Genomic DNA, 27,195 nt, shown 5'->3' with positions numbered 1-27,195 from the left:
ACAGCAGGCTGCAGAGGTAGCTGGGCATCCCAAACACGCCAAGCCGTGCGGCCGTGTGAGCATAAGGGCATGGGGAAGGCTCGCCTGGACCTCCCTCTGGGTCTTCTGAGCTCCTCAGGCCCCAGGAACAGGTGTCCCCGGTAGGCACAGCCAGTCCTCAGAGCAGCTCTCTAGGTCTAAGTGTCCTCGAACGTGGCCAGCCCAGTTCCACAGCTGTATGGACTATGGTTGCTCCAGCAGGAGGTGCCAAATACTTGGCTGCAAGTCCACAGAGAGCCTCTGCTGGAGGTGCCACAGCTGAAGATGCCGAGGCCAGCAACGGTGACATCAGGGACCATTCTGGTTTTCATTGTGTAAGCTGTAAAGACTTACACATGGGAGGAAAAAGACTGAGATTTTTGAAGATTTTTGTTTTCCTAAAGAAATCCAGTTGTGCAATTAAGAAATTGTACGTATAAGAGAGAAGAGGGGATAAAAATTGGAAAAAAAGAAATAAAACTGTTTTAGATGACATGATTGTCATAAAAAGTCCAAAAGAATCTGTCGATAATTTGTTAGAATTAAAAAAGGGGTTTGGCAAGATTGCTAAATACAAGTGAACAAAAATCAGTATATTCTCATGAATAGCAATAAACAATTAGAAAATAAAATAAATTATAATGATACCATTTACCATAGTATCAACAAATATAATATCTATGAATAAATCTAAAGAACAATGTGCAAGGCCTTTATACAGAAAACTACAAGGTATTAGTGAGAGAAATTTTGGAAGACCTAAATTAATGGAAGGATAGACAGTATTTGTGAATTAGAAGACCTTCTGTGAGAGAGATGTCAGATTTCCCTACAATGATCTATACATTCAATGTATACCCATAAAGTCTCAGCAGGTTTTGTTTAATGGAATTTAATAAACAGATTTTTTAATTTATAAGGAAAAGCAAAGAACCAATGAAGCAAGACAGTCTTGATGGAGAACAGTGCTGGATGATGTACACTACCAGCTCTCAAGGCTAGTTATTAAGCAACAGCAATCAACACAGTGTGACACTGGCACAAAGAAGGACAAATAAATCAATGGAACAGGAGAGTCCCATAACAGATGCACATAGATACAGTCTCTTGAATTATGACACAGGTAGCACTGCTCTAAGCAGAGAAAGAGGACTAGTCAAATAGGCATCCATCTGGAAAGAAAGTCAAACTTGACCCCTTTGGTAGGCAGAATTACTAAGACAGCCCTACAAAGCTCTGCCTCTCTAATCCCCAGAACCTGAAAGTAAATGTGGTGAAGTATCACTCCCATGGTTACGTTATGTTACATACAGTTGACCTAAAGACGGGAGATTATCCAGTGGTCAATAAACATGCTTAATTTCATTGGTCCAAAGGGGTATTCAAATTAAAACCACAGTGAGATGCCATTTTCACACCTACTAGAATGGCTAAAATGAAAAAGGCTGACTGACAAGTCCAAGTATTGGCAAGGATGTTGTACTAGTTTCCTGTGGCCACTGTAACAAATTACCACGAACCGTGTGACTTACGACGACAGACATTTACCCTCTCACAGTTCTGAAGGCTAGAAATATTAAATCAAGGCCCTGGCAAGGTTGATTCCTCCTGGAGGCTCTGAGAGAGGGTCTGTTCCATGCCCCTTCCCTAGCTTCTGGTGGTTGCCAGCAGTCCTTGGCATTCCTTGACTTGTAGATGTGTTACTCCAATCTCTGCCTGTCTTCACGTGGTGTTCCTCCTTCTGTGTGTTTATGTGTCCTGATTTCCTCCTTCAAAAAAGACCAATCATGTTGGATTTGATGCCAGCCCTAATCCAGTATGGTCTCAACTTAACTTGACTACATCTACAAAGACCCTACTTCTAGGGGAGGGTATAGCTCAGTGGTAGAGTGCATGCTTAGCATGCACAAGGTCCAGGGTTCAGTCTGCAGTACCTCCATTAAAATAAATAAATAAATAAACTAAATTACCTCCCCCCACAAAACAAAAAAGATCATTTTTTTTTTAAAGATTTTAAAAAAAAAATACCCTATGTCCAAATAAAGTCACATTTACAGATTCCGGGTGGACATGAATTTAGGGGGGATACTATTAACCCAGTTCAGATGTGGAACAACTAGAATTTCGTATATTGTTGATGGAAGTGTAAATTGCTTCATCTGCTTTGGAATACTGGCAAAATGACTCACTGATTTCACCCAATAGGAATGTGTATGAATATTGATCAAAAAACATATACAGAAACACTCCATAGCAGCTTTGTTCATAATATCTCCAAACTGGGAACACACCATGCTCATTACTACTGTAACAGGTAAATAAATTGAGGTTTAGTCATGTAATTATTCATACAATGGAATACTGTGTAGCTATGGAAAGGAAGAAAGTAGTGCTGTATTCCACAACATGAATGATCCTCACAAACATGATATTGAGTGAAAGGAGTCAGATGCAAATAAGAATTTATTGTATAATAAAGTTCTAAAACAGGCAAATCTCTCCTGTTTGAAAGTGAGGTAGTGATTACTTTTAGAAGGTAGGAATGGGGAGAGACATGAGCTGGGTATCTTGGATGCTGGTCATTTTCTAGACCCTGATGTGGGTAGCAGATACTGGGTTCCTTCACTTTGTGCAGATTCATCAGGCTGTACACTTACAGTATCTGTACTTCTCAGTATGATTTACACTTCCATTGAAAGTTTCTCTAAAAAATAACAATGAAAGATTTAGAGAAATTGGACCCCTCGTGTACTGCTAGCAGGAATGTAAAACGATGCAGCCACTTTGGAATAGTCTGGCAGTTCCTCAAAAGGTTTTTGAGCTACTGTATGACCCAGAATTCTACTTCTTTGTGAACTGAGAATACCCAAGAGAACTGAAAACATATGTCCACAGAAAAACTTGTGAATATATGTTCATAGTGGTATTATTCCTAATAGCTGAAACGTGGATACAACCCAAATGTCCATCAGCAGTTGAATGGATAAACAAATGTTGCATATCCAATAATAATGTGGTGTTATTTAACCCTAAAAAGGAATGAAGTACTGATACATTCTGTGACAATGATGAACTTGAAAACATGCTAGTGAAATAAGCCAGACACAAAGGGCCACGTAGTGAATGAGCTCTTTTATAGGAAATGTCTAGAATAGGCAACTCCATAGAGACAGAGTAAATTAGTGGTTGCCAGGAGCTGCACAGACAGGGAAGTGGTGCGTAGGTGCTAATGAATGTGAGTTTCTTTCTCTTTTTTTGTGGTAAGTATATTTAATATAAAACTTATCATTTTAACCATTTTTAAGTGTGCAGTTCAGTCAGGTTTCTTTTTAGTGAAAAGCTTGCAGAATTAGATAGTGGTGATGGTTGCACAACTTTGTGAATATACTAAAAACTCCTTGGTTGTACCTTTTAAAAGGGTGAGTTTTATGGTGTGTAAATTATATTTCAGTAAAAAGAACTGTATATTCAACATACTAGTCATTAGGGAAATGCAAATCAAAACCACAATAACATACTATACACGTTAGGATGGCTATTATTTTAAAAAAAGACAAACAGAAAATAACAAGTATTGGTGAAGAAGTAGAGAAGTTGGAACCCTTGTGTTTTGCTGGTAGAAATGTAAAATGGTACAGCTGCTTTGGAGTTTAGTGATTCCTCAAAAAGTTAAACACAGAATTACCATACGATCCAACAATTCTGCTTCTGGATATATACCCCAAAGAATTGAAAGGCATGCCCTCTACCATTGAGCTATACCCTCCCCCCAGGAACAAGACCTTTTACAGACAGGAATTCAAACAGCTACTTATATACTGATGTACATAACAGCATTATTTACAACAGCCAATAAAATGGAAACAATCCAAATATCCATCAATAGAAGAATAGTAAACCAAATGCAGTACATACATACAATGGGATGTTATTCAACCTCAAAAAAGGAATGAAATTCTGATATAGGGTACAACATGAGTAAACCTTGAAAACATGCTAGGTGAAGTAGGCCAGACACCAAAGAACAAATATTGTATGATTGCACTTATATGAGGCACCTAGAATAGGCAGACTCAGAGAGAAAGCCAGTAGAACAGAGGTTACCAAGGGCTGAGGGGAGAAGGGGAAGAGGGAGTTGCTGTTTAGTGGGTGTGGAATTTCTATTTGGGATGATGAAAAAGCTCTGGAAATGGATGGTGATGACGGTTGATGTACAACATCATGAATGTATTTAATGTCGCTGATTGCACACTTAAAATGGTCGAAATGGTAGATGATAGGCATAATTTACCACACACAAAAATAAATGTGTAAGTACTTTTCTTCCTATAAACTGGAGAAACCAGACTTGCAGGATGAAGGGTCTGGACCCTGGGAGGCCTTTCTCAGAGAGGAACGCCATGGAGACTCCTTTTTGGGGCTTCTCTGTTTTGGTCAGTAGAGCCTTCAGTGACTTCTGTTCCTGAAACAGGAGCAGTTCAACTTTTGCACTGCGACTGTGTCTGTAAAAGGTCTTATTCCTGGGGGAAGGGTATAGCTCAGTGGTAGAGTGCATGCCTAGCAGGCAGGAGGTCCTGGGTTCAATCCCCAGTACTTTCATTAAGATAAATAAAAACCTAGTTACCCCCCCCACACACACACACAAAATAAAGTCTTAGGGAAAAGAAAAAAAAGGTCTTTTTCCTGAGACATTTGTTCATCCCAGTTTAACTCCTCTTTGTTTCTGTTCTGTAAGCTTGCAGCTATTTCTAATCTCTAACTTTGTGATGTTTATGAACTAGAAGTAAGTTATTCTCTATTATTCTTTTTTTTTACTTTATTTTTTCTTTTTTTTAAACGTTTTTTATTGATTTATAATCATTTTACAATGTTGTGTCAAATTCCAGTGTTCAGCACAATTTTTCAGTCATAATATTCTCTATTATTCTTAAACCGAAGAATTTGAGTTTGTTTTCCCATCTGAGCCATTGGTCTTTTATCATTTTTTAGCTGACCTGGCAGCTAAAGGAGTCTTCTTCCCACTCTTTCACTGAGAGGATCATTTGGAGTTACTGATACTCATTCTCTAGCTCCTTGTGTTTGAAACCTCGGTAATATTTTCCAGTGGATGTACCAATTAAATGAAGAACGTGGCGGAGGACCCAAGAGCTCCACCTGGTGCGAGGAAGTCCTCAATTCCTGATTCTGGTGCCAGGCTCCTTTCTAACCCCGTCTCCCTTCACTTTGGGTTCAAGTCACCCCTGGTTCTCCCCCAGTCCTGTGCCTCTGCCATGCCCTCCTCAGGGCACATTTTTCTTTGACTCCAGCTAATCTGCGTTGAGTACCCAGGTGCCTGTTCAAATGTCACCTTTTCCACAAGGTCCTTGCAGCTCTCCCTTTGAACTCATCCTGTACTTTCTGTTAGAGCTGTAGAGAATTTGATTATGAAAAGGTAACACAGAGAAAACAGAAATTGCCCATAACCTGTCACATCATTTTCTTCGGTTCCTCTTGTTCTTACCACCTCTCTTTCCCCACCTCATCTATGTATAGTTAAAAAAAAAAAATCTTTTTAACAGAATAGGAGTCAATAATATAAAAAAAGTTGGGTCCTATTTTTTCACTTGACATTACATCCTGAACATTTTCCTGTGTTACTGGATATTTTTGAAAACCTCATTTTTAATAACAGTAAAATATTACATTATCTGGATATCTTATAATTTACATAATACATTTTCTATTTACGGACATTCAAGTTAGTACCGATTTTTTTTTTTCTAATTTCAGTAATACTATCTTGGACATCTTTAGAAATTTTTTTTCAAGATTTCTGCTTATTTCCTCAGGACAGATTATTCCTTGAAATATAATGACTAGGTCAAAGAGCACGACTTTTTTAACGATTCTTGATGCTTAATGCCAGATTGCTTTCTAGAAAGGTTGAACATTATAACTGTTTGTTTGTTTTTTAAAGCACTTTTCTAATGTAGGAGTTCATAAAAAATATACGTCTTGTGATTTTCATTTCTCTCATTGTTAGTCAAGTTGAACATATTTTCATTTGTTAGTCATTAATATCTCTTCTACTCTGAGTAATCCTTTTGCTTATTTTGCCCAATGATGATTTGGGGTCTTAGCATGGTTCCTATCAATTTATACTTTTTTTTTTAATATATCAAGGATATCAATCTTATGGCTGTCAAATTTGTCACAAAATTTTCCACAATTTTCCCTTGAAGTTTTGGCAGATGATGTATTTGAAGGACAGCCTTTTTTTTTTTTTTTTTTACTGTTTAGAAACTACCATTTATTGAATACTTACCATGTGTTGAGCATTGAACAAAACTTTGTAGTGGACTATCTCATTTAATCTTATCCATATCCTCAGCAGAGTGCAGCATTCTCCCATATTATAGGTGAGGAAATTGAGGTTCAAGATCATCCATCAGTAAATGAATGAGCTGGGAGATGAATGAGTCAACAAATTCATGTCATGTTTCCATGATTTAGAATTTTGAAATATGCGTGTTTTGTCATAAGAAGAGCTGCTAAGCTAGCCAATTTTATTATATTTTAATGTTTGAATAGGCAATGCATTCATTGAAAAAATACTAAAAGGAACGTGAGAATTCTCCCTCCCACCGCTGTTCCCTCTCCACCTGCTTCTCTCTGTATTTCCCACCTCCGCTCCGGATGTTCTTCTCCACAGTGTCGTGTACACGCTGCCACGCGTTTTGTATGCGGATACAAGTAATGTGAATATACACTCTCACCACTCTCTCCTGTTACTTCACACAGAGGTTTAAAACTGATCAATTTAAGCTATTTGCTGTTGCTAGACTTGGCTACCTCTTTGGTGCAAAGTATACCACCAAGTGAATCTCTAATTGAGTTAAGTATCTCTCATCTCATGCAGAGAATTAATTTGTTTAGATGGTAATTTCACATTGAAATCGATTTCAGGCCAAACTCCAGCACTGCCAAGTCTTATGTAACCAACAGAAACGGAGCTTTCAACCAGCTGCCATATGTTGTAAGGAATGAAATCAGAGAACTGATGCAGATAATTCTTAAGAAACGAGTTCTCACTCTCAAAATCTCTAGGGAAAATATATTTGGGGCACAGGGGAGGATATGACCTTTATTGGGTTTATCCATCATAGTGGAAATAACGTCTTTACAAAATCAAATGTTTGTTACCATAAATTCTGCATCACAGTTAAAATCTGAACAGTTTAAAACAAAAACAAAAATAGTCAACTCAAACAAAATCCAATACTTGAGAATCAATAGCTTCTTTGACGCCTCAGTATCCCTTACATATGGTTAAGACTCTGATGGCCAGTCCTGGTGTCTGAATGATTCCCTGGATCCAGCAAGAGGATCAAGTTTCCAAAGCCCCAAAGACAAAAGGGTAGCACCCCAAAATATGGACTCATTTTCCACTCCCCCTTGATAGGTCAAGCAGCTGCCAAGAACAAAAGCTGCATCTCCCAATACCTGGCAAACAAAAGCAGTCCTGCCTCACAAGTTGATTTCTTCCCTGAGGTGCCGTTAAGTGTGTATGAGGAGAAGCTTCGAGAACAATTCAAGGCGCCTCTGTCCTTCTGTGAGACTGGAGAGATTTCAGGAAAGAATCTGGATGTCGTGAAGGAGACAATGGTTCGGGCTGAGGAAGCCACTGCTGAGATTACTAGGAAGCTGAGGAAACAGGAGAAGAAACACTTGAAGAAGGAAATGAACGGCTGGCTGCAGTTCCCTGGCGTCTTCAGAAAACAGCAGCAGTTTCCTGGGAGTGCGAGGAGCAAATGCAAGACTCAGAGAGAAGGGAAACCAAAAGCCCAGGAGGCTCCTCAGGAGGATGGAGTGGAAGACCCCTCTGTCTCTTTCTCCAAACCTCAAAAACAAGAAATCCTTTCCCAAGGAGGAGCAGGTTAGTGGCAATCTTGAAGAAACAGCTGGCAGTGGAAATCTTCCCAAGAGGAAGAAATCTTTCCCCAAAGAGGAACCAGCCAGTGACCCTGAAGAGTCTGGAAACAAGAGCGTCCCCAAGAAAAAGAGGAAATTCTCTTCCAAGGAGGAGCTGTCAGCAGTGGACCTGAAGAGGCTGCTGGCAGCAAGAGCAGCATCTCCAAGGAGAAGGAAAAGTCCCAAAAGCTATGCCAAGAAGATGAGAATGGACATTTCCCTGGTAGGACATAACCACAGGAAGATTTCCCAACCCACCCCCTCTATCTCAATAAAAACAAATTCACAGGAATGAGTGAATGAATGAATAAGGTTAAGACTCAAATTCAGAAATTTGGTTGGTTGGAAAGCTAGTAAACTTCCAGCTTGCTCAAATAGAATTACAAAAAGGCAAAAGAGTGTTTCTCACAGAGATGCAGTCCCTGGAATCCCTGACACTCGACAGCTGTGAGAGTGCACAGAATCCTGAGATAATAAGGAATCCAGGCATCTGTTCGATAGTCTCCTGTTGTCCTTTCCTTCCATCCTGAGCTTTGTAGAGGTGTGGAATGACACCACCTCCAGCAATTGCAGCCTCAGTGAGAGAGTCCAATTCCTCATCTCCACGAATAGCAGGCTGCAAATGACGAGGGGGAACTCACTGTACCTGTAAGTCTTTTGATGCATTTCCTGCCAGTTAAGGCACCTCTTTATTGAGGTCCTCCAGGATGGCTGCGCTGTACACAGTGCACTCCCACACTCATGCCCACACTTCCACAGCTGCGCGGCCCAGGTTTTAGCTGTCGATGAACATGGCCCCCCAGGAAATGCGAGCCAGCACTCTCTGCGAGGGGAAACTGTCTTTGTTTCGGCCCTTTCTGAATGTTTCCCAGACTTAGCGCCAGCCATTTCGAATTCTACTGAAGCTCAAACAAGCAAGACAGAGGAAGGGCTTAGTCAGATACCCAGTGAGATCCTACTGCCTGCTGCCTCTTTGCACTGCGGTTCAAACTGTTAGAAATATATATTAACCAAAGATGATTATTATGTGTCATGCTTCTTAAGAAAACACACCCTTTCCTCTTAATAGACTGATTAGTAGTGACATATATACCAGAATACGCATTTAAGGAGCTTCCTGGAATGGTTTCACACTGTGGTCCTCACGGGTGAAGCACTGGAGGATTCGAGACCCGTGTGGAGCAGGAGGGCTGGGAGAGGTGTTCTTACCTTGAAGTGAGACTACAGAGAGTCCTCTTCCTGGAGCCGCTTCTCCGGAGCTCGCTGACCCTTCTGCCTGTGTTTTTCCTCCCCAGGTACTGGCGGAGGGCGCTGGGCATGCAGGTCCGCTACGTCCACCATGGCGACTATCAGTTCTGCTACTCTTTCCGTGGCAGGCCTGGCCACAAGCCTTCCATCCTCATGCTCCACGGATTCTCTGCGCACAAGGATATGTGGCTCAGCGTGGTCAAGGTGCACTTCTAGATTCTTCCCTCTGCAGAGGGTGCCATTCTGGAAAGAAAAACGTTTCTACTTGGACACAATGTCATCAGCGGCGGTAGAAAGCAAAGGGAACTGTGGCTCAAATCATCCTAAAACTAATGCAGTATATTATTCAGATCTTTTTATCAGACAAAATTTATTGAGTTAAATGCTATTTGTAAAATCTGTGCCTCACAAACCGTTTTACCTTATGCATATTTCTTAGGGAAGGTTCTGACACTCTGCTTCATCTCAGAACTGTCATGACTATCAAGATGCAGCTTTTAAAAAATCATTTGTTCTTTTCTACTCCCAAGTTTCTCCTCTTCCTTCCCCTCCTCCTCCTCTTCCCCTCTCCTTCCCTCCTCCTTCTATATCTGCTTTTTCTTTTTCTCTTCCTTAGCCTTTAAGAGAAACAGTCTTGATCTGGCAGCTTCTAGGATAGTTTTCCAAATCACTCACTTTCTGTCCTGTTTTCCTTGGTTGTGGCAACTTGCTTTACTTGGTAAAAGTGAACAGCTGGTGAAGATGGGGCTGGGAGAGGTCTTGGGAGGGAAGCACCCCAGGCTCCCACCTCAAGCAGGACCATACCTGAATGATCCCGGGTATGAGCTATACCAGGAGGAAAAGGCTCACACATCCTCTAGTTACTTGTGTTGTCATTTCCAGATTCCACTGTGAGGACAGTTATCCTCATGCCTTAATGAACCTCTCACTCCCTGTCTCCATCTTTCAGATAACTGGATATTTGCTTATTGATAACTGATGTTTCCCAGTTTCCTGGTCAAAGTGGCACATATTTAAATGGAAGAAGGTGTTAGGATAAAAACACCCCAGGACTTAGACCTTAATGCAGAAAAGAAAAGTTGAAACCAGAATCAGGGTGATCAGACATAGTTCTTAGGCAGAGCATTGCTCCTGGGCCCTGCAGCTGTCCAGGACTCTGGGAGGACAGAACCATCCCTTACAGCTTCAAGTCAGTGACTGCATGACTGAAGTAAGTGTGGAAGGGGTAAGGGAAAGGAGAAGATATTAGTACCTGCCAGCTAGTGTCAAGAAAGAGCAAAAGATGCAGGCCTGCTACCCTGACCTTTGTACCCCTTCTCCAGTCATCCCCCAAGTCCCCTTCCATCTATATGTTAGGCTTTGGGGGCCTCTGCTTCCTAGGAGGCTGCTGGCAGTGCTTATTCACGTCAGATGTTACTAGGGTAGGACACTGGGTGGTCCAGGCTCATAATTGCCTAGGGGTAGCTATCGAGGTCACTGGGTAAGTGGGGGCATCCTCCCCAGAAAAGTGGGCAGACATGTCCTGCACACCACATACTGACTCTCTGGGCCTTTGTGTCCTTAGTTCCTACCAAAGAACCTGCACTTGGTCTGCGTGGACATGCCAGGACATGAGGGTACCACCCGCTCCTCTCTGGATGACCTGTCCATAGACGGTCAAGTCAAGAGGATACACCAGGTAAGTAGGAGGCTCCACCCAAAGTTGCCCAGATGGGTTTTGCCCACTGTCGCATGCCCAAGTCTGGAGAGCAGGCAAGAGCGTTCCATTTTGACTCATAACCAGTCTGCATTGCATTCTGTCTGCAAGTAATTTCAAACAAAATGGCAGCCCAGTGGTATCCTTCGTCAGCTTTGGAGGGCCAGGGCTTATTGCAGACTGTTCTCCTCTAAGCCTGTTGCAGTTGTTTCTGAAGAAGTGCGATCTCATTCTGTGATATGCAGTTGTTCTGACAAGCACTGGCTCTTTGCAAAAGGAGTTTAGAATTTCTCAAGACCATTGTTTTTCCTGGAGTCTGTTTTTCTGCATACCAGCTACCTGATGACAGCAACAGCCCCTCTGCCTGGTTGTGGGGGGTGGGGAGGATGCTCTTTGCATTTTGTTCTGTTTTAGTATCTGTCTTCAGCCCCCCCATCTGGCTGACCTTTCAAGGTCATGGAGCTCGGGAACCATTTCAGAATTTAGTGGTTCATAAGTTTCAAATTGACATGAACTGTTTCCCCCAGGCAAGGATATTTATTTAATGTCTGCTCTCTCCCTCCATTAAACTATGTATTTTGTTGAGGTCAGGAACCTTGTCTCTTTGACTCTTTGCTGTATCTTCAGCAGCTGACCGTAGTTCCTTATACATACTAGATGTTCAATAAATATTTTTTGGATGAATGGATAGATGGGTGGATAGTTGGTTGGATGTTTGAATAGATAGAAACTTGGATGGATGATTGGATGTAATGTTGGATGGACAAGTGGATGAATGAATGGATCGGTGAATAGACAGATAGTTATATGAATGGATGGTTGAGTGGATGGGAAGGGCTGTAAATTAGGGCAAGAGTCAGCGAACTATGGCCCGTGGGCTGTATTTGTCCTGCCAACTATTTTTGTAAGCCAAGTTTTATTGGAACACAGGCACACTTATTTGCTTACATTTTGTCTTCAGCTGCTTTTGTGCTACAGAATTGAATAGTTGTGACAGAGGTCATATGACCCACAAAGCATAAAATATTTATTCTTGGGAACTTTATGTAAAAGTTTGCTGACTCATGAATTAGGGAGATCTTTGTTGGTTTTATACTTACAAATGACCCCTCAGTCACTTCTGCCAGGTAAAGAGAGGTACCTGCATGCCACAGGGCTCAACTGGATAATGGATCCAGTAGACTTTCGGATCCCTTTTCATCAGTAGCACTTCACAGTTGTCTTTTAAGGAAGTACAGAGGTTTTCTGCTCTGTAATCACCTTTGTTGTTGTCTGCAGTTGTATAACCAAGCCCCCTTCTCATTTCCTTTCCTAGTTTGTAGAATGCCTGAAGCTGAACAAAAAACCCTTCCACCTGATTGGCACCTCCATGGGCGGCCACGTGGCTGGGGTGTATGCTGCCTACTACCCATCAGATGTCTGCAGCCTGTCTCTTGTGTGTCCTGCTGGTGAGTTACTAAGCTGAAACAACCCCCTAAGTGACTTGAGCACAGTGGGGTCGGAACCTCTAAAGAAGCAAGTGGCAATGTCTGCTGTGACTGTTTTTTTAGAATCATCTTTTTGACGTCTGCCTTAGAGATAACTAATCAGGGTTCTTTAGTGGTATAATCAAACAATAGTTGTATAACCATAATCACAACATACTCACTTTTAAAATATAGAGCCAGCCTTTTTCCACAAAGAATTTGAGATGGTCAACTAAAATGTGTATAGTACTTTACAGCATGTAAATACCTTGAAATATAATGATAATGTTAACACCAAACATTTATTGAGTTCTTAGGAGCGAAGCTCTTTATATGGGTTTAATTTGTGCCATAACCTTATGATATGAAGGTACTATTATTATGCCTCTTTGTTTTTTTTTGCTGAAAGCTCAGAGATCTTTATTTATTACAAGATATTTTTTTAAAAAGTCAATAAGCTTTAGTTTCTCTGTTCTAACATGTATTCATGTCAGTTTAAGCTGTACCATATCCCCAGAAATTACGACCTGAAGTTGGATTTTTAATTCTTTTAACATGTCTTCAAACTTAGATTTATAATGTGTTAATGAGAAAAATCTTAATTTTTCTCTCTTTTTCCTTCTCTTACTCCCCTCCCCACCCCTGGTACTTTATTGGAGTATAGTTTATACAAAGTAAATTGTCCAAAGTTTTAGTGTATATCTCAATGACTTTTTACATTTGTAATTATTATCCAGATCAAAATCGTAGGCCCATTTTATACGTGGGAACATAAAAGTAGTTGTGTTAGAGCTGGAGCCAGGAAAGCACTGATCCTGGGCTCTCTGACTCCAGAACCCAAGCTGTGGCTTTTTTGGAAGTCCCTTCGTATTGATACCTGATTTCTATGGCTCAAACTTACTCCCTCCTTTACCTGCTAGAACCCAACCATGAATCGAACTTGTACACCTCCTACCGAAACATAACTAAATTTACCTTTAAAATTTTTTCAGATGTGCTAAGGACATTGAAATGGAAAGCAGGCTCTCAGAGGGTTTTCTCTTCTCCTTTTCCCAAGCACCATGTCTAAAATAATTTGATCTTTTAATAATAGATTTTGAGAATTGGAGAAACAGCCCCTGTGGAAGATTATTAGATTTTTAATCACTTATGGAAGACTTTTTTGAATGGATGTTCATTTGCTCAGAGAAGAGTTTTACACCTGAGTTTCAATTGGAAATTTAGAATTAAATTTGTTTGTATGTGAAAATGAAAAGATAAAAATTTTTTTACCTTTGAAATAATTTTAAACTTAGAAAAATGTTGCACAGATTCTACAGAGTCCCACATACCCTTGACCCAATGCCCCCCGTTCACAGCTCACATTACCACAATAAATTTGTCACAATTAAGAAACCAACATTGGTACATTACTATTAACTAAACTCCAGGCTTTATTTGGATTTCATTCATTTTTCCACTAATGTCCTTTTCTGTTCCAGGATCCAATCCAGGATACCACATGACGTTTAGTCTAGGATTAGTCTTAAAGCGAAAGGAAATAGATCATGTAATCTGTCTCGTGGCATCCTGAAAGCTACATGATTACCCGTGTTAGAGTTAGGGGAATTGCTGAATATAGGGCATTTATAAAGTGGATTTCTGCAGCACAGTATGGCTGCCACTGCTTTTCCTTCTAAATCTAGCTCTTTAGCTAACTTAAATACCTAGAAATTTGCTCGTTGTTGGAAGTGAAAATTGTATCGCTCCTGGATACATACATCAGCTCGTGTGAACTCTCACGTCAAGCTCTAGGGATGAGAAATAATGGTCAATCTCAAAGTCATTCAGTCTCAACAATCGCCTAAAGTTCTCCTGGAGGAAGAGGAACTGTGTGGAGGGCAGTTAACTGCCCCACCGTTGGGAACAGCTGAGAATGGGACTCCCTCTCACTATGTTTTATGTATTGACCCTAAATAAGAGATTACTAAGTGGGTCCAGGCCAGGGGTAGGCGTAGTCAATCACTCTAATCTTGTGTTTTCTTCCCATCACGTGTTTCACCATATCTCCTCTCAACCTTACAGATGTGAAAGGGGCTCAGGCAGGTTGTCTCCTAGACCAATACTTCTTAAACTCGATCCTACATATGAATCCCTTGGCAACTTGTTAAGTGCAGATTCTGATTCAAGAGACAGGGGAGGGGCTGAGATTCTGCATTTTTTATGGGCTCCCATTGCTGCTGGTCCACGGACCATAGTTTGAGTAACCAATCCCTAAACTATTGTAAAGAATTTTTTTCTGTGTTTTTCAGAGTGTGGTTTTGACCTTGAGCAAAGATGTCAGTGCTAAATGAAAAGAAATCTATTGCTGAAAAACACCTGAAAAAAGTTAGCTCTGGGCTGATATTGGAGGGTCCCTATATAAAATGGGGTTTCGTAAGAAGGTAGATAGATTGCCAAGCTGCTTTGGTTTGAATCCCACAGGCCTGCAGTACTCAACTGATAATCAGTTTGTACAGCGGCTTAAAGAACTGCAGGAGTCAGCCACCGTCGAGAAGATTCCTTTGATCCCATCCACCCCAGAAGAGATGAGTGAGATGCTCCAGCTCTGCTCCTACGTCCGCTTCAAGGTGCCCCAGCAGGTAACGTGGTCTCAGCAGCAATGTGCCTGCCCTCCGCCAAAGGCATAGGGGGCCAGTACCAGCTTCCTTCATGCGTTCCCTCCTTGTTCTCATCCATGTATTCATTCAACAAGCATCTGTATCATGCCTGTGATGTATCAGGCACTGTGCTTGGGCACCGTGGTGAATAAGTAAGACAGAGAAGGTCCTTGGGCAGACACAGGCCAGTGGGGGAAGCAGACAATTAACAAGAAAACAAATAATTGCAAATTATTACAGGTTTATAGAGAAAATTAAGATGGTGCAGTGATTGAAAACAGGGAGGCAGGAGAAACTCTCAGAAGCCTCTTTGAGAAGGCAGCGTGGACAGAGATGGAAAAAACATAAGCAAGGAGGAGGAGGCCAGGATGACTGGAGCCCAGAGCGTGAGGGAGAGAATGGGTTGAGATGACGGTGGGAAGGGAGGCAGGGGCTAAGTCAGAGATTCTCGTTTTTTAAAAATCTCAGGACCCCTTTACAGTCTTAAGAATTGAAGACCCCAAAGGGCCTTTGTTTATGGAGGTTATAACTATTGATATTTATCATATTAGAAATTAAATCTCAGAAAAACTTAAAACACAAGAATATACAAGCACTTATTAGCCATCAAAATAATGACATTATCCCTCGTTACATAGGCTCTGAAAATCAGTATTGTTTTGAGAGAATGAAAGTGAAACAGGGAGGTGGCATTTAGTGTTATGAAAATAGTTTGACCTCTTGGACAACCAAGAAACACATTGAGAACCACTAGGCTGGGTCATGTAGGACCTTGTAGGTTATGGGCAGGAGCCTGGAGTTTTTTAAAGTATAATAGGAGAACCACGGAAGGATTGTAGGGGATCACAGACAGAAGCAGATAAATCCACTAGGGTGCTGTTGTGGCTTGGAGATGAGTGTGGTGTAGACTGCGGTGGTAGCAGTGGAGACGAGAGATCTGCGAAGCTTTGGGAGGAAGAACGGACAGGACTTCCTGGCACGTTGGAAGTGGAGGATGAGGGAAGGTGAGGAGTCACAGGTGACTGCTGGTACTTCAGTTGAATAAAGGTCATGTTTTCTGAGTAGAGGAAGGAGAGGGAGGGGGGTTCAGGGGATAGGCTAAGAGCTCCATTTTGGATGTGTTAAGTTCACGTTGCCTATGTGGTCTCCAAGTGTAGGTGTTAAGTAGACAGTGGGAACACAGTGGGGCTGGGGAAGTCTGGTCTGGAGCCAAACAGTTAGCGCCGCCAGCAGATGATGATATTAAAGGTCATGGGTCTAAATGAGGTCCTGTAGGGAGAGTGTGGAAAACCAAGAGAGAGGAGTCCATGCCTGGAGGCCTCATAATAGCAAATTATTTCCCTTTATTGTAGGAAATGGGCCCTGCCTCAGTTGCCTCAGTTGAGAGAATGGGCTTTATGAGAAGTCACGGACATAACTCAGTTAACCGGTGTGGCCCGTCTCTGAGGAGGCACCCAGAATCAGATTCTGCAGGATATTCTATTCATGAAATCCTCTTCTTAGTCATGACATTACGCTGGTCCCCTCTCCGTACTTCTCTCTTCCCAGGATAGAGCGCCCAAAGAAGGTTTTAGAAAATTCCATGTTTTGACTTGTCAAGGACTTGAAAACAAATTGGGAAAAAATAAATGGTCCAAAGTCTTACCCGCCTAGGAGGAAAGGAGCACCCGAGCTCTCAGCCCACTGAGGTCCTAGGTATAGACTGGGTAGGTCAGTGGATGGAAGGAGGCCTGGATAATGCAGGGATGGAGAATGGATGTGTGGGTAGATGCAGAATAGATGGATGCGTGAATTGATGCATCTGTATGCATAGATGATTTAGGGATGCAGAATAGGATGGATGGCTGAATGCTTGGTTGGATGGATGGGAGGATGCCTGGAGACTGCAGGGATGGAGGGTGGATGGATTGGTGGATGCAGGATAGATGGATGCATGGATAGACATATGCTTATATGATTCAGAGATGCAGGGTGGGTGTGTGGGTGGGTGATGGATGGTGGAGGTCTGCATGAAGCAGGGATGGAGGATGGATGGCTGCAAGAAGGATTGATGCATGGGTGCAGGAGAGACAGTAGAACAAAGGAACTGTCTGATGCTGAGCACAGGGTGTCAGAGTTTGCCATTGGTCTCACCTCTAAGCTTCCACTTCCAGAATAGTCAGATTCTGGTCATGCTCCAGAGGGTGGGTTTAGTACAGAGCAGTTATGGCTGGATCTTCCCACCTGAGACAGTGCAGAGGTGGAAGTCAGTGACTCCTGAGAGTGCATGTAAGGGCTTCAGACCATTCCCAGGGAGATGAAAGGAGTGATAGCTGCTAACATGACCCTTGGCCCCTACCTCAAGAACACTGAGGCAGGAGGAAGGGGTGGACTGTGTATCTTCTGGCTACAGCACCTCTCTGGGTCAGTCTCCCTGGTCCAGGAATCTGGCCTGTTTGCATGTGCTACAGCCTCACAGCCCGCACATAGCAGGGAGGGCCAGGACAATGTCACATAATAAGCACAGGACATTGGCGGCCTCCCTAGAATTTCCCCAATAGTTTATTTCTTCATTGTTTCAGAGGCTCATCATCCCCAACAGTTAAATTTTTTTTAATAGACCTTATTCCACATTGGATATTACTGAATAATTGCTTGATATTATTACCATCCTGATTGTGTCTCAGGCTAAGCAGAGAATTTCTCAAGGTAAAGTGGCCATCAGGCCATATCGTGTGTATTTGACATGCCGCAGGGGACCTTTGGCGTCACAGTATTATCCGTGTTCCTTCCTAATTAGAAAAAAGCTCCATACGATCCTAACTCCCAGTTACGTTGCACACTGCGTCGTGGGAACGTGGAGGGCCAGGCCCTACAAACCTTGACAGTGCTGTAAATGCTGGGCTTCACTTCCTTCATGGTCCCAGAGCCATGCAAGGCCTGAGGAAGCAAATCTGCCTTCTGACTTTGGGTTGTTTATCCTTAGATCCTGCAAGGCCTGGTCGACGTCCGCATCCCTCATAACAACTTCTACCGAAAGTGTAAGTAGTCCTGAGTTAAGCTTTCGAGCTTGTGGCGAGTGAAGCTTTATGGGTGGCTGGCTCTTACGCCTAACATTTCTGAGACTTTGATAGTTTTCTGAGGCCCCTCAAGAGAGAAGCGATGGCTTAGACTCAGATATTCTCTGTTCTCTACGGTGGTGTCCACAGCCCAGCCCAGCACGCGCTCACTTTGTTTTCCTTCCCTGAAAAGTGTTTTTGGAAATCGTCAACGAGAAGTCGAGATACTCCCTCCATCAGAACATGGACAAGATCAAGGTTCCGACGCAGATCATCTGGGGTAAACAAGACCAGGTATGTAGCGTGTCTCTGGGGCCACCTGTGCCCGTGACAGCAGCCTCGGAGGAAAGGCCAGTGGTCATTTATAAAGGGCACCTGGCTGGCTGGTTTCTGATACCAAGAAGAGGTGGAGCACACCTCGGTCAGGTACCAGTGTTCACGGGAAGCATCATTCTTTGAGGTGAGAGCAATGACGTTGACCTTTTAAAATGTAAGACAATTTAAAATCATCTCTGCATGTTATTTTTCTCAAAGCCATATAGTCACTTGGTACAAAAAACTTCAAAGACTACAAAAAGGTTTATAATGAAAACTTGGTCTCTTTTATATCTCAGATCCCAGCCCCCATTTCTTCGAGACAATTTCTGTCTTGTGTGTGTTTCTTAAATTTTCTAAGACAGGGGTTGGCAGAAGTTTTCTGTAACAGGCTAGATGTAAATTTCTGCGACTCTGTGGGTGATATGATCTCTCATAACTACTCAGCTCTGCTGCTGTGGAGCAAAAGCAGCTGCAGGCAGTTCCAGACAAATGACAGGGTCCTGGGGAACACTGGTTCACAAAGCTGCAAAGCAGGTGAGGGTTGCTGTTTGCCTACTCCTATTCCAAGCACATATCAATATGTCTAAAAACTTTTCAAACATACTATGTATACTGCTTTGCACTTTGTTTCATATGTATAAGAAAAATATACCTTGGAAATCATTTCATATTGGCCCATATGGATCTACTCATTCTGTATTTTGAAATATTTTATTTTGAAATAATCTCAAACTACAGAAGAATTGTAAAAATAGTACAGAGTACTCCTGTATCTGTTTTACCTAATGTCATCAATTTTACCTGCTTTATTGAAATACACCTTACACGCCGTCAGATTGACCTCGTTGTGCGTCCACCACAACCCAATTGTAGAGCACTTCTGTCACCCCCCAGAGTTCCCTCCTGCCCATCTGCAGTTAATCTCCATTCCCACCCCAGCCCCATGCAACCACTGATCTGTTTTCTTTTTCTGTGGTTTTGCCTAGAATATATAGTTTTCTAGAATTTTCATAGAATGGTATCATATAACATATAGTCTTTCGCATCTGGCTTCTTTCATGGAAGCATAATGTCTTTGAGGTTCATCCATGTTGCATATACCAACAGTTTATTCTTTTTCATTGCTGAGTGTCTTGTGTCATTCTCTGGTATGTATGTACCACATCTTATTTTTACCAATTTTTCAACATTTGCCACATTGTTTCATCATCCTCATCTAGATAGATCTAGAAATACATATTTTTGGACCACTTAGAGTAGGTTACTCACATTCTGCTCCTTTACCCCCAATACTTCAGGGTGTATTTACTGCAAACAATAATATTCCCTCACATAATCACAGTATGATACCACATTTAGGAAATTTAACGTTGATGCAATGCTTTTATCTAATCTACTCCATGTTCCAAATTCATCCACTGTTTCAGTAATGTCCTACATAAAGTCCTCTCCTCCTCTTACTCCCTGAACCAGGACCTAATTCAAGAGCACATTCTACATGTCATGCCTCTTTAGTCTCCTTTAAAGGAGTGTGAAATGATCCCCTCAGTCTGCCTTTGTCTTTCATGACACTGAGATATTTGAAGAGTGCGGGCCAGTTGTTTTACAAAGTGTTCCTCAATTTGAGTTTGTCTGCTGTTTCCTCATGATAAAATCCAGGTTGTATATCCCTGGCCAGAATATCTCCTGAGTGATAAGACATCCCATTCTCAGGGGCACAATGTCTTTCTGCCCCTCAGTGATGTTAATTTTGGTTGCCTGGTCAGGATGTCTGATTTCTTCGTTGAAGAGTAATTATTTCTCCCCTTGCGACTAGTAACCAGTCTGCGGGGAGATACTTTGTGCAGATAACCTGCTCCTAATCAAATATTCCCCTCTGGGTTTACCATTCATGAATGATTCTTGCCCACAACAAAATTCCACGTTCTTTTTGAAAGCTGCATAATACTCCCGTATATGATTCTACCATAACGTATTTAACCAGTGCCCTACTGATGGTCACTGAGGTCGTTTTCAGGTTTCTGCTATCAACACCTCAGTGAACATCACTATACACGTGTGTCCGTGCAGTGTTAGAGCAGTCCTTAGATGTGGAGTCAGTAGGTCATAGGCTATGCACATTTTTAAATTTTAATAGACTTTGTCAGATGGCTCTGTGTAAGTTTACGAGGGCTACTGTAACCAAGTACCACAAACTGGATGGCTTAAACAACAGAAATTGATTGTCTCACAGTTCTGGAGGCTGGAAGTTTGAGATCAAGGCATCAGAGGTTGGTTCCTTCTGGGAGCTCTGAAGGAGCGTGTGCTCCCTCCCTGCCTCCCAGATTCCGGTAGTTTGCTGGCTGTTGCTGGTGTTCCCTGGTGTTTAGATGCATCACTGTGATCTCTGCCTTCATCTTCACACGGCCTTCTCCCTGTGCCTGTGTGTCTCTGTGTTTAAATTTAATTTTTTGTAACATGCCAGTCATACTGGATTAGGGCCCACCCTGCTTCAGTGTGGCCTCATCTTAACTACATCTGCCACGACCCGATTTCCAAATAAAGTCACATTTTGAGGTATTTGGGGTTTAGGACTTCAACATATGAATTTGAGGGGACACAATCAAGCCATAATAAACCCTCCAAAGAGATACTGATTTATACCCCAGAAGCTCCTTTTTTTGTTTGCAACTATTCTTTAGAAATCATATCTTACTAAAAGTTCTTGGGATATTTAAAACAAGAGAAGGTAGTGAGAATTGGAGTCTTTATAAGACCCACAGGCAGACAGAATTAACATCTGTTGAAGGGTACCCAGGAGTCCTACGCTATTGACTGTTGTGAGAAAGGAGATTAGAGCAAAGCTTTCCCTTCTGTTGAGATAGCTTCTCTGTGGAGCCCCCATTGTGAGCACTGGGCAGGCTGCACATCCCCACTGTATGTGTGACGAAAGCACAGGCAGGAAGTCAGGCTGAGCCACAGAGGCCCATGGCTGTGGGGGGTAGCCCAGGAGGGGAGACCTGGGGAGAGGCCAAGCCCAGGACACCGGGGGAGGAGGGGATGATGGTGTCGGACTGCAGCTCTCTCAGACCAGCCAGGTGTGGCTGAGGTTGCGCAGCGCGGGAATGAGGGCATCCAGAGCAGGGCGGCCTCACGTGCTCCTTCTGCGGCAGCCAGGGGACTGAAAGCAGCTTTGTGTACGCCTGAGCAGAGAAGCGGGACCCTGGCTGGGCCAGCAGGGAGTCATTCAGTCAGAAATCAGTCAGAACAGTGAAGGCCTTTCTTCCTTCTAAAAATCCCAAAGGTGACTGCAGCCTCTCAGGGACCAACAGGGAGAGATGAGATCCCATCGTTCTGTGGAGACACTGCAGAAACGAGATCACTGGCTTTGGAGTCTGAAAGTCTGGGTTCCACCCCTGCCTCTGCCATTTATCAGCCTGTGACCGTGTGCAGGTCACTCATCTGATCCAGATCCCAGGTCTCTCTTTTACTGCTGTGGTTATTGTGAGATTCAAGTGAGATAATAGGTATGAAGGTCATCTTTCTCCGGGTATCAAAAAATAAATAATAACTTATTGCTCATATCCTTTGCCTCTGATAGCTGGCCTCTGCCCATGGTCCTGTAGTCCCAAATTTCCTCCAGGACTCTGAAGTCCATTTTGATCCAGAAAAAAAAGCCTGACACTCCCTGGGCTTACAACAAATATGATCAGATACCGTATGTGTTCAACGGACCATTCTCAGGGCAGAGTCCACATAGCAGCGGCTTTGGGGGCCCTTTATTTCATGGTCTTTTCTTCCCAAGCGATCTGACTCTTTCCTCCTCTGTCATCAGCATTTGGTGTCACAGACCTACCCCTGCCAGGCTGAATTCAGCCTCCTTATTCTTTGGACTTTCAAGGCTTCAAGGGGGGATCCCTGTGCATTATCGTTTATATAAATGATTCCCCCTGGAACTGGGCAGGAGACAGCCTGTACAACTGAACCTGACAGCCCTTCCTAAGAGCATTTCTGCACTTTAGTTCAAGTTTTTCTCCTCTGTATTTAGTCCACCAGAGTGGGAGGGCCTTCTGGAAATACGCAAGGTCTATTACTGAATGTCCCTTCCCCCTGCGAGCACAGTGCCAGGTATGTTGGAGACTCAGAGTACATGGTGAGTGAGGGAACAAACAGGAAAGTGAATGAACAAACTAGCAAAGGGACAGACCCACCAACTGCCTGCCTATACATTTAAGTCAGCTAACAGATTTCTACTGAGCGCCTAGTATGTGCCTGGTACTATCTCAGGCTCTGAGGATACAGCAGGGACCAGGACATTTAGGATCCCTGCCCTCCAGCACCGACCACTGTAATGCATGGCAGAGCTGGGGCTAGGGCGAGGTGTGTTCTGTGCAGGGTCAGATTCTGTCTTTATTTATAATTTTGGTATTTTGTTCATCATGGATCTTTTGGCATTAATTCTGTTCTTTAAAATGCTGACTCCCCAACATTGGAGGACAGGAGCCCTTCCCCACTCACACAGGACTGAGCCACCCACTGTCCCCATGGCCATGACTTGTCACCCTCGTGCTGCTCCCTCTTTCATGAATTCCTCTCCCCTGTGGTTTCTCAGCTCCCATGATCCTCCCCCATCAGAGCCCTTGCCACAACGCAGTGCATTTCTCTCTGGCTTCCCCCAAGACCAGGACCTCCTCAGGGCAGGGACTGTATTTCTACCTCAGTAATGCGGGCAGCAACACAACTTCTGACACCAAGTTGCAGAATAAAACATGAGGCATTTGACCTTAATTTGTACCTTAAAAAGATACATGCCCCCCACCCCTGATGTCCTTAGCAGCACTATGTACAGTAGCCAAGACACGGAAACAACCTAAATGTCCATTGACAGGTGACTGGATAAAGACGTTGTGGTGTATTTATACAATGGAATACAACTCAGCCATAAAAAAGAACAAAATAATGCCATTTGCAGCAACATGGATGGACCTGGAGATTGTCATTCTAAGTGAAGTAAGCCAGAAAGAGAAAGAAAAATACCATATCATATCACTTATATATGGAAGCTAAGACAAACTTATATACAAAACAGAAACAGACTCACAGCCAAAGAAAACAAATTTATGCTTATGGTGTAGGGGGGATAAATTGGGAGTTTGAGGTTTCCAGATACTAGCTAATATATATATATAAAATAGATAAACAATAAGTTCATACTTTATAGCATAGGGAACTATATTCAATATCTTGTAGTAACTTATGGTGAAAAAAATATGAAAATGAATATATGTATGTTCATGTATGACTGAAGCATTGTGCTGTACACCAGAAACTGACACAACATTGTAAACTGACTACACTTCAATAAAAATACACACACACACACACAAAACACGAGGCAAGTGGTCGCTCCCATCAGAGGGCAACAAGGCCCAACGCTGAAGCGACTTAGTCCTAAAAATCACCCCAGCCAGGCCTGGATGGAAGCTCTGTCCATGGAGTGCACATAGGCATCTGAATCTTCTCCATCTAGTTTCCTCTCCTGTCCTGCAGGTGCTTGATGTGTCTGGGGCAGACATGTTGGCAAAGTCAATCGCCAACTGCCAGGTGGAACTCCTGGAAAACTGTGGGCACTCGGTGGTAATGGAGAGACCCAGGAAGACAGCCAAGCTCCTCGTCGACTTCTTAGCTTCTGTGCACAACACAGACAACAACAAGAAGCTGGACTGAGGCCCTGACGGCAGCCTGCGCTCTGCACCCAGCATCCACTCCTGTCTCCCAAATCTGACGTGGCCACCACTTCTCAGGGATCCTGCCCCAAACGTGGTGGGAGCAGCCACCTGAGGAAGCCAGTGCCCCGGCCCCAGTCTCTACAGATCCACAGAGCTTCAAGGGCCACGAGGAGCGCTCCAAGATGTTTTTTGCAAAATGCAAACTCATGTGGAACAAAATAAGAAAACCCATCCATGAAATCTACCCAGAAGTCCTCAGGTTCACGTCGCTAAGTGCCCACCCCGGACCACAACCACTGAGGACATTTTCTCTGAGATGCTCCTTACAGACTGAGACTCGAGGTATTTCTGTCGCTTTAGACACTCTCCCCTGCATGGTCCGTGGCTGTTTTAGGAGCATTAGTCCCCATTCACCAAGCCCCTCTTGTTTATCTCTAATTTAAGTTTTACTTAGAGTCCCACACATGAAGGAAGTGCATCAGCTGCAAAACCAGGGAGGAGCATGGCAGCCTGTAGGAAATACTTACACACGCAGAAGGGCATGTGCTGCCTCAGCCAGCTCGGGGCTGCGGGAAGCACAGGTGGGTGACTTGATTGGCACCCTCGTGTCAGATATGTTGCAAGTGAACCCCGAAAGCTGCAGGAGGAAGAACATTGGTGGGGGGGGTTCCTGGGATAATTTATTATCTTTAAAAACAGGACTAATAAAGCAATAACGTTGTAGACATCTATCTAAATAGTCAGACTCGAGTTCCACTCACAAGCACCTCGTGGGCCTCTTTTCTATCTTGCTGAGCTACTGAAAACCCTTGGACGTACAATATTAGCTTGTTAATGAATTCTGTGAATTCTGTGGACAATAATGTGATTGAAAATAAGTCTAAACAGCTGTAAAAGTGACCACAATGACATGAAATAAATTCAATCAGTCTAGATTGGCGGTATGCAAGTGGGTTCTCTTTCTAGAGCTCTTAGTGACGCGCAGCACTGGCAGACTGTCTCTTAACTTTAAAATGTATTTTTAAAGTAAGGCTTGGTCTGTAGGCATTAGAAGACCTTGCTTGCATGAGTTACGAGTTTCATTTTCAGAAATCATGAATTTTTGTTCAATTGAAATTATGTATCAAAAACAAAAGGCAGGACGTCATCAGACTTCATTTTGACCTTCTCTGTGGCATTTAGAAACCTAAGCTCCCCAGGAGACTCACTGTTTCAAAGTGAGGTGAACTTTGTGGTTTATGCTGGAATTCGGGACTTGGTCTGAATGTTTTTATTTATCAAGGAAAAGCAGAATACAGATCTTGAAAACAAGAAGATAGGAAAATGCGACGTCAAACTTGTGAGATGCAGCTGGAGCAGCACTCGGAGGGAAATTTCTAGGCCAAATTACACATATTAGAAAAGAAAAAAGGCTGAAAATAGATAATTTAAGCTTCTGTCTTAAGAAGCTAGGGGGGAAGAAAAGTAAATCAAACCTAGGAAACATTAGAAGGAAGTAATACAAGTGAGAGCAAAAAAAAATCAGTGAAGTCGAAAAGGAAGTAGATATTAGACATGTTGCTTGTTCCAATCTCCCATATTCACCAGGAATTCTGAGTTTAGTGAGCTGCTAGGAGGGGTCGGTTCTGATGGGGGTTGGGCATTAGTTTCCTCAGGGTCACAGAAGAAGCCCGAGACTTGGGATCAGTAGCATCTCAGGTGTGTAACCCTATTAGGTATGGGAGTTATGCCCTGGGTTGGACTAAGGATCACCTGCCGTGGCACTGCACCCTCAGCGGGGTCATGCAGACGGGGGCGTGTGCTGTCCCTCCCGCCTGGAAGGGCAGTGCGCTGGTCTGCAGCAGGACGCGGCTCCCGCCTCCTCCACTGCCACTGGAAGCATCACTGGAAGTCGTGAGCAGAGCACATGAAAGAGTCAGTTCTGACAAACCTGCCAGGGGTGTTTTCACAGCCCTCTCTTGGCCCTGCAGTTCTGCTCCCGCAGTGCTAGCAAGACTCGAAAGCCGAAAAGCACAGCTCCTCCTTGCGCCCCGCTTCCCGCCTTTGTGATTATGAAGAGGTGACTGCCAGCTGACTGGCCCCCGTGCCACAGCCCGCTGGGTTCTGTAAAGTGTGCCTTTAACGACAGCCTTAGAAAGAAGAAAGGGGTCACTGTCCCAGCTCCCCTTGGAAGGCTGCCTGAAGCTTCTGAAATAATGGAAAGCCCCAGGCATCACGTGGGCTCTTGCCTGGAGCCGGCTCATCAGGGCTGCTGAGGAGGGACCCTCCAAGCAGATGTGGAAGAAGCTGAGGGACCAGCAGTGTTTAGAACTCGATCTGCCATTAGTCTGGGCTTCTTGTTCTGGGCAGAGGGGACACCAGGAATGACTGATGCAAGACACGTATCCGTTGGATGGTGCTGCCGGTGTGTGTAAATCACTCTTCAGTTTGATCCCCTGAGTTTCCCCATCCCTGAGAACCTTACTTGTTGCTGAAGCGTCCGGGAGGCCCTGCGTGGTGTCAGTGCAGGTGCCCTTTGAAGGGCAAGGTCCAGGCCCTGGACTTCTTACCAGCCAGTGCTTTCCTGCTGCCTTCAGACAAATTTTAGGTTTTAGTTAAACATAAATGTTTAGACCTCCTTATTTACTTTCCAAGTCCTGGGTGTTGATCTCAGGACCATCATGGATTGGGTAGTTAATTAACATGATTCTAAAATGATGGGTGCACATTTTAACACCCAGAGGCTTCCTGTACTGAGACTGAGCAGGGCTCTTCCGGGGGGACCCCCCCCCCGGGTATAAAAGCCTTTCTGTGTCCCCCACTTCTTGTTTGTAGAAAAAGTCTTTAGTCTTCTAGGCCTTCCCTGCATTCCAAAGAGCAAATTCAAGCAGTCACTCATTAACAAAGTGAGGGAATGCCGAAACAAAGGGAAAGCAGTCAGGAAACAATAGTTCAGTGATAAGATAGAGTCCTAGTTCCTTCTCAGGGGGTAGAGATAACAATCTGATGCGCATCTTTGAGTTGCTCTGCTGGAACTGAGACCCCCCCACCCAGGTGGGGGATGGTGACCAAATGCTACGCAAAAGCACTAGACCCCAGACTGTTTGGGACCTGAAGGTTGTTGATTAAGTTTCC

General features: G+C 43.4%; 1 protein-coding gene and 2 pseudogenes across 2 annotated transcripts in view; 2 read left to right on the top strand and 1 right to left on the bottom strand.

Moving 5' to 3' along the window:
• ABHD6 (abhydrolase domain containing 6, acylglycerol lipase) overlaps window positions 1–25,016 on the top strand; it is a 43,892-nt gene extending 18,876 nt beyond the window's left edge. For both annotated transcript variants that reach the window (XM_031470620.2, XM_031470623.2), the window contains 7 exons: window positions 9,264–9,420; window positions 10,781–10,894; window positions 12,228–12,360; window positions 14,842–14,999; window positions 17,983–18,037; window positions 18,249–18,349; window positions 23,903–25,016. In XM_031470620.2, coding sequence (XP_031326480.1) covers window positions 9,264–9,420; window positions 10,781–10,894; window positions 12,228–12,360; window positions 14,842–14,999; window positions 17,983–18,037; window positions 18,249–18,349; window positions 23,903–24,079 — 895 coding nt within the window. In that variant the 3' untranslated portion in view covers window positions 24,080–25,016. The remainder of the gene's footprint in view (window positions 1–9,263; window positions 9,421–10,780; window positions 10,895–12,227; window positions 12,361–14,841; window positions 15,000–17,982; window positions 18,038–18,248; window positions 18,350–23,902) is intronic.
• LOC135323344 (nucleolar protein 56-like) lies at window positions 7,363–9,252 on the top strand (annotated as a pseudogene).
• LOC116158253 (histone H2A.Z-like) lies at window positions 8,339–8,856 on the bottom strand (annotated as a pseudogene).
• Window positions 25,017–27,195: the final 2,179 nt, after the last annotated feature.

Source organism: Camelus dromedarius, chromosome 17, assembly GCF_036321535.1.
Source record: "Camelus dromedarius isolate mCamDro1 chromosome 17, mCamDro1.pat, whole genome shotgun sequence".
NCBI lineage: Eukaryota > Metazoa > Chordata > Mammalia > Artiodactyla > Camelidae > Camelus > Camelus dromedarius.
The sequence above is the reverse complement of the archived record's forward strand: the minus strand, read 5'-3'. Positions and strand labels throughout refer to the sequence as shown.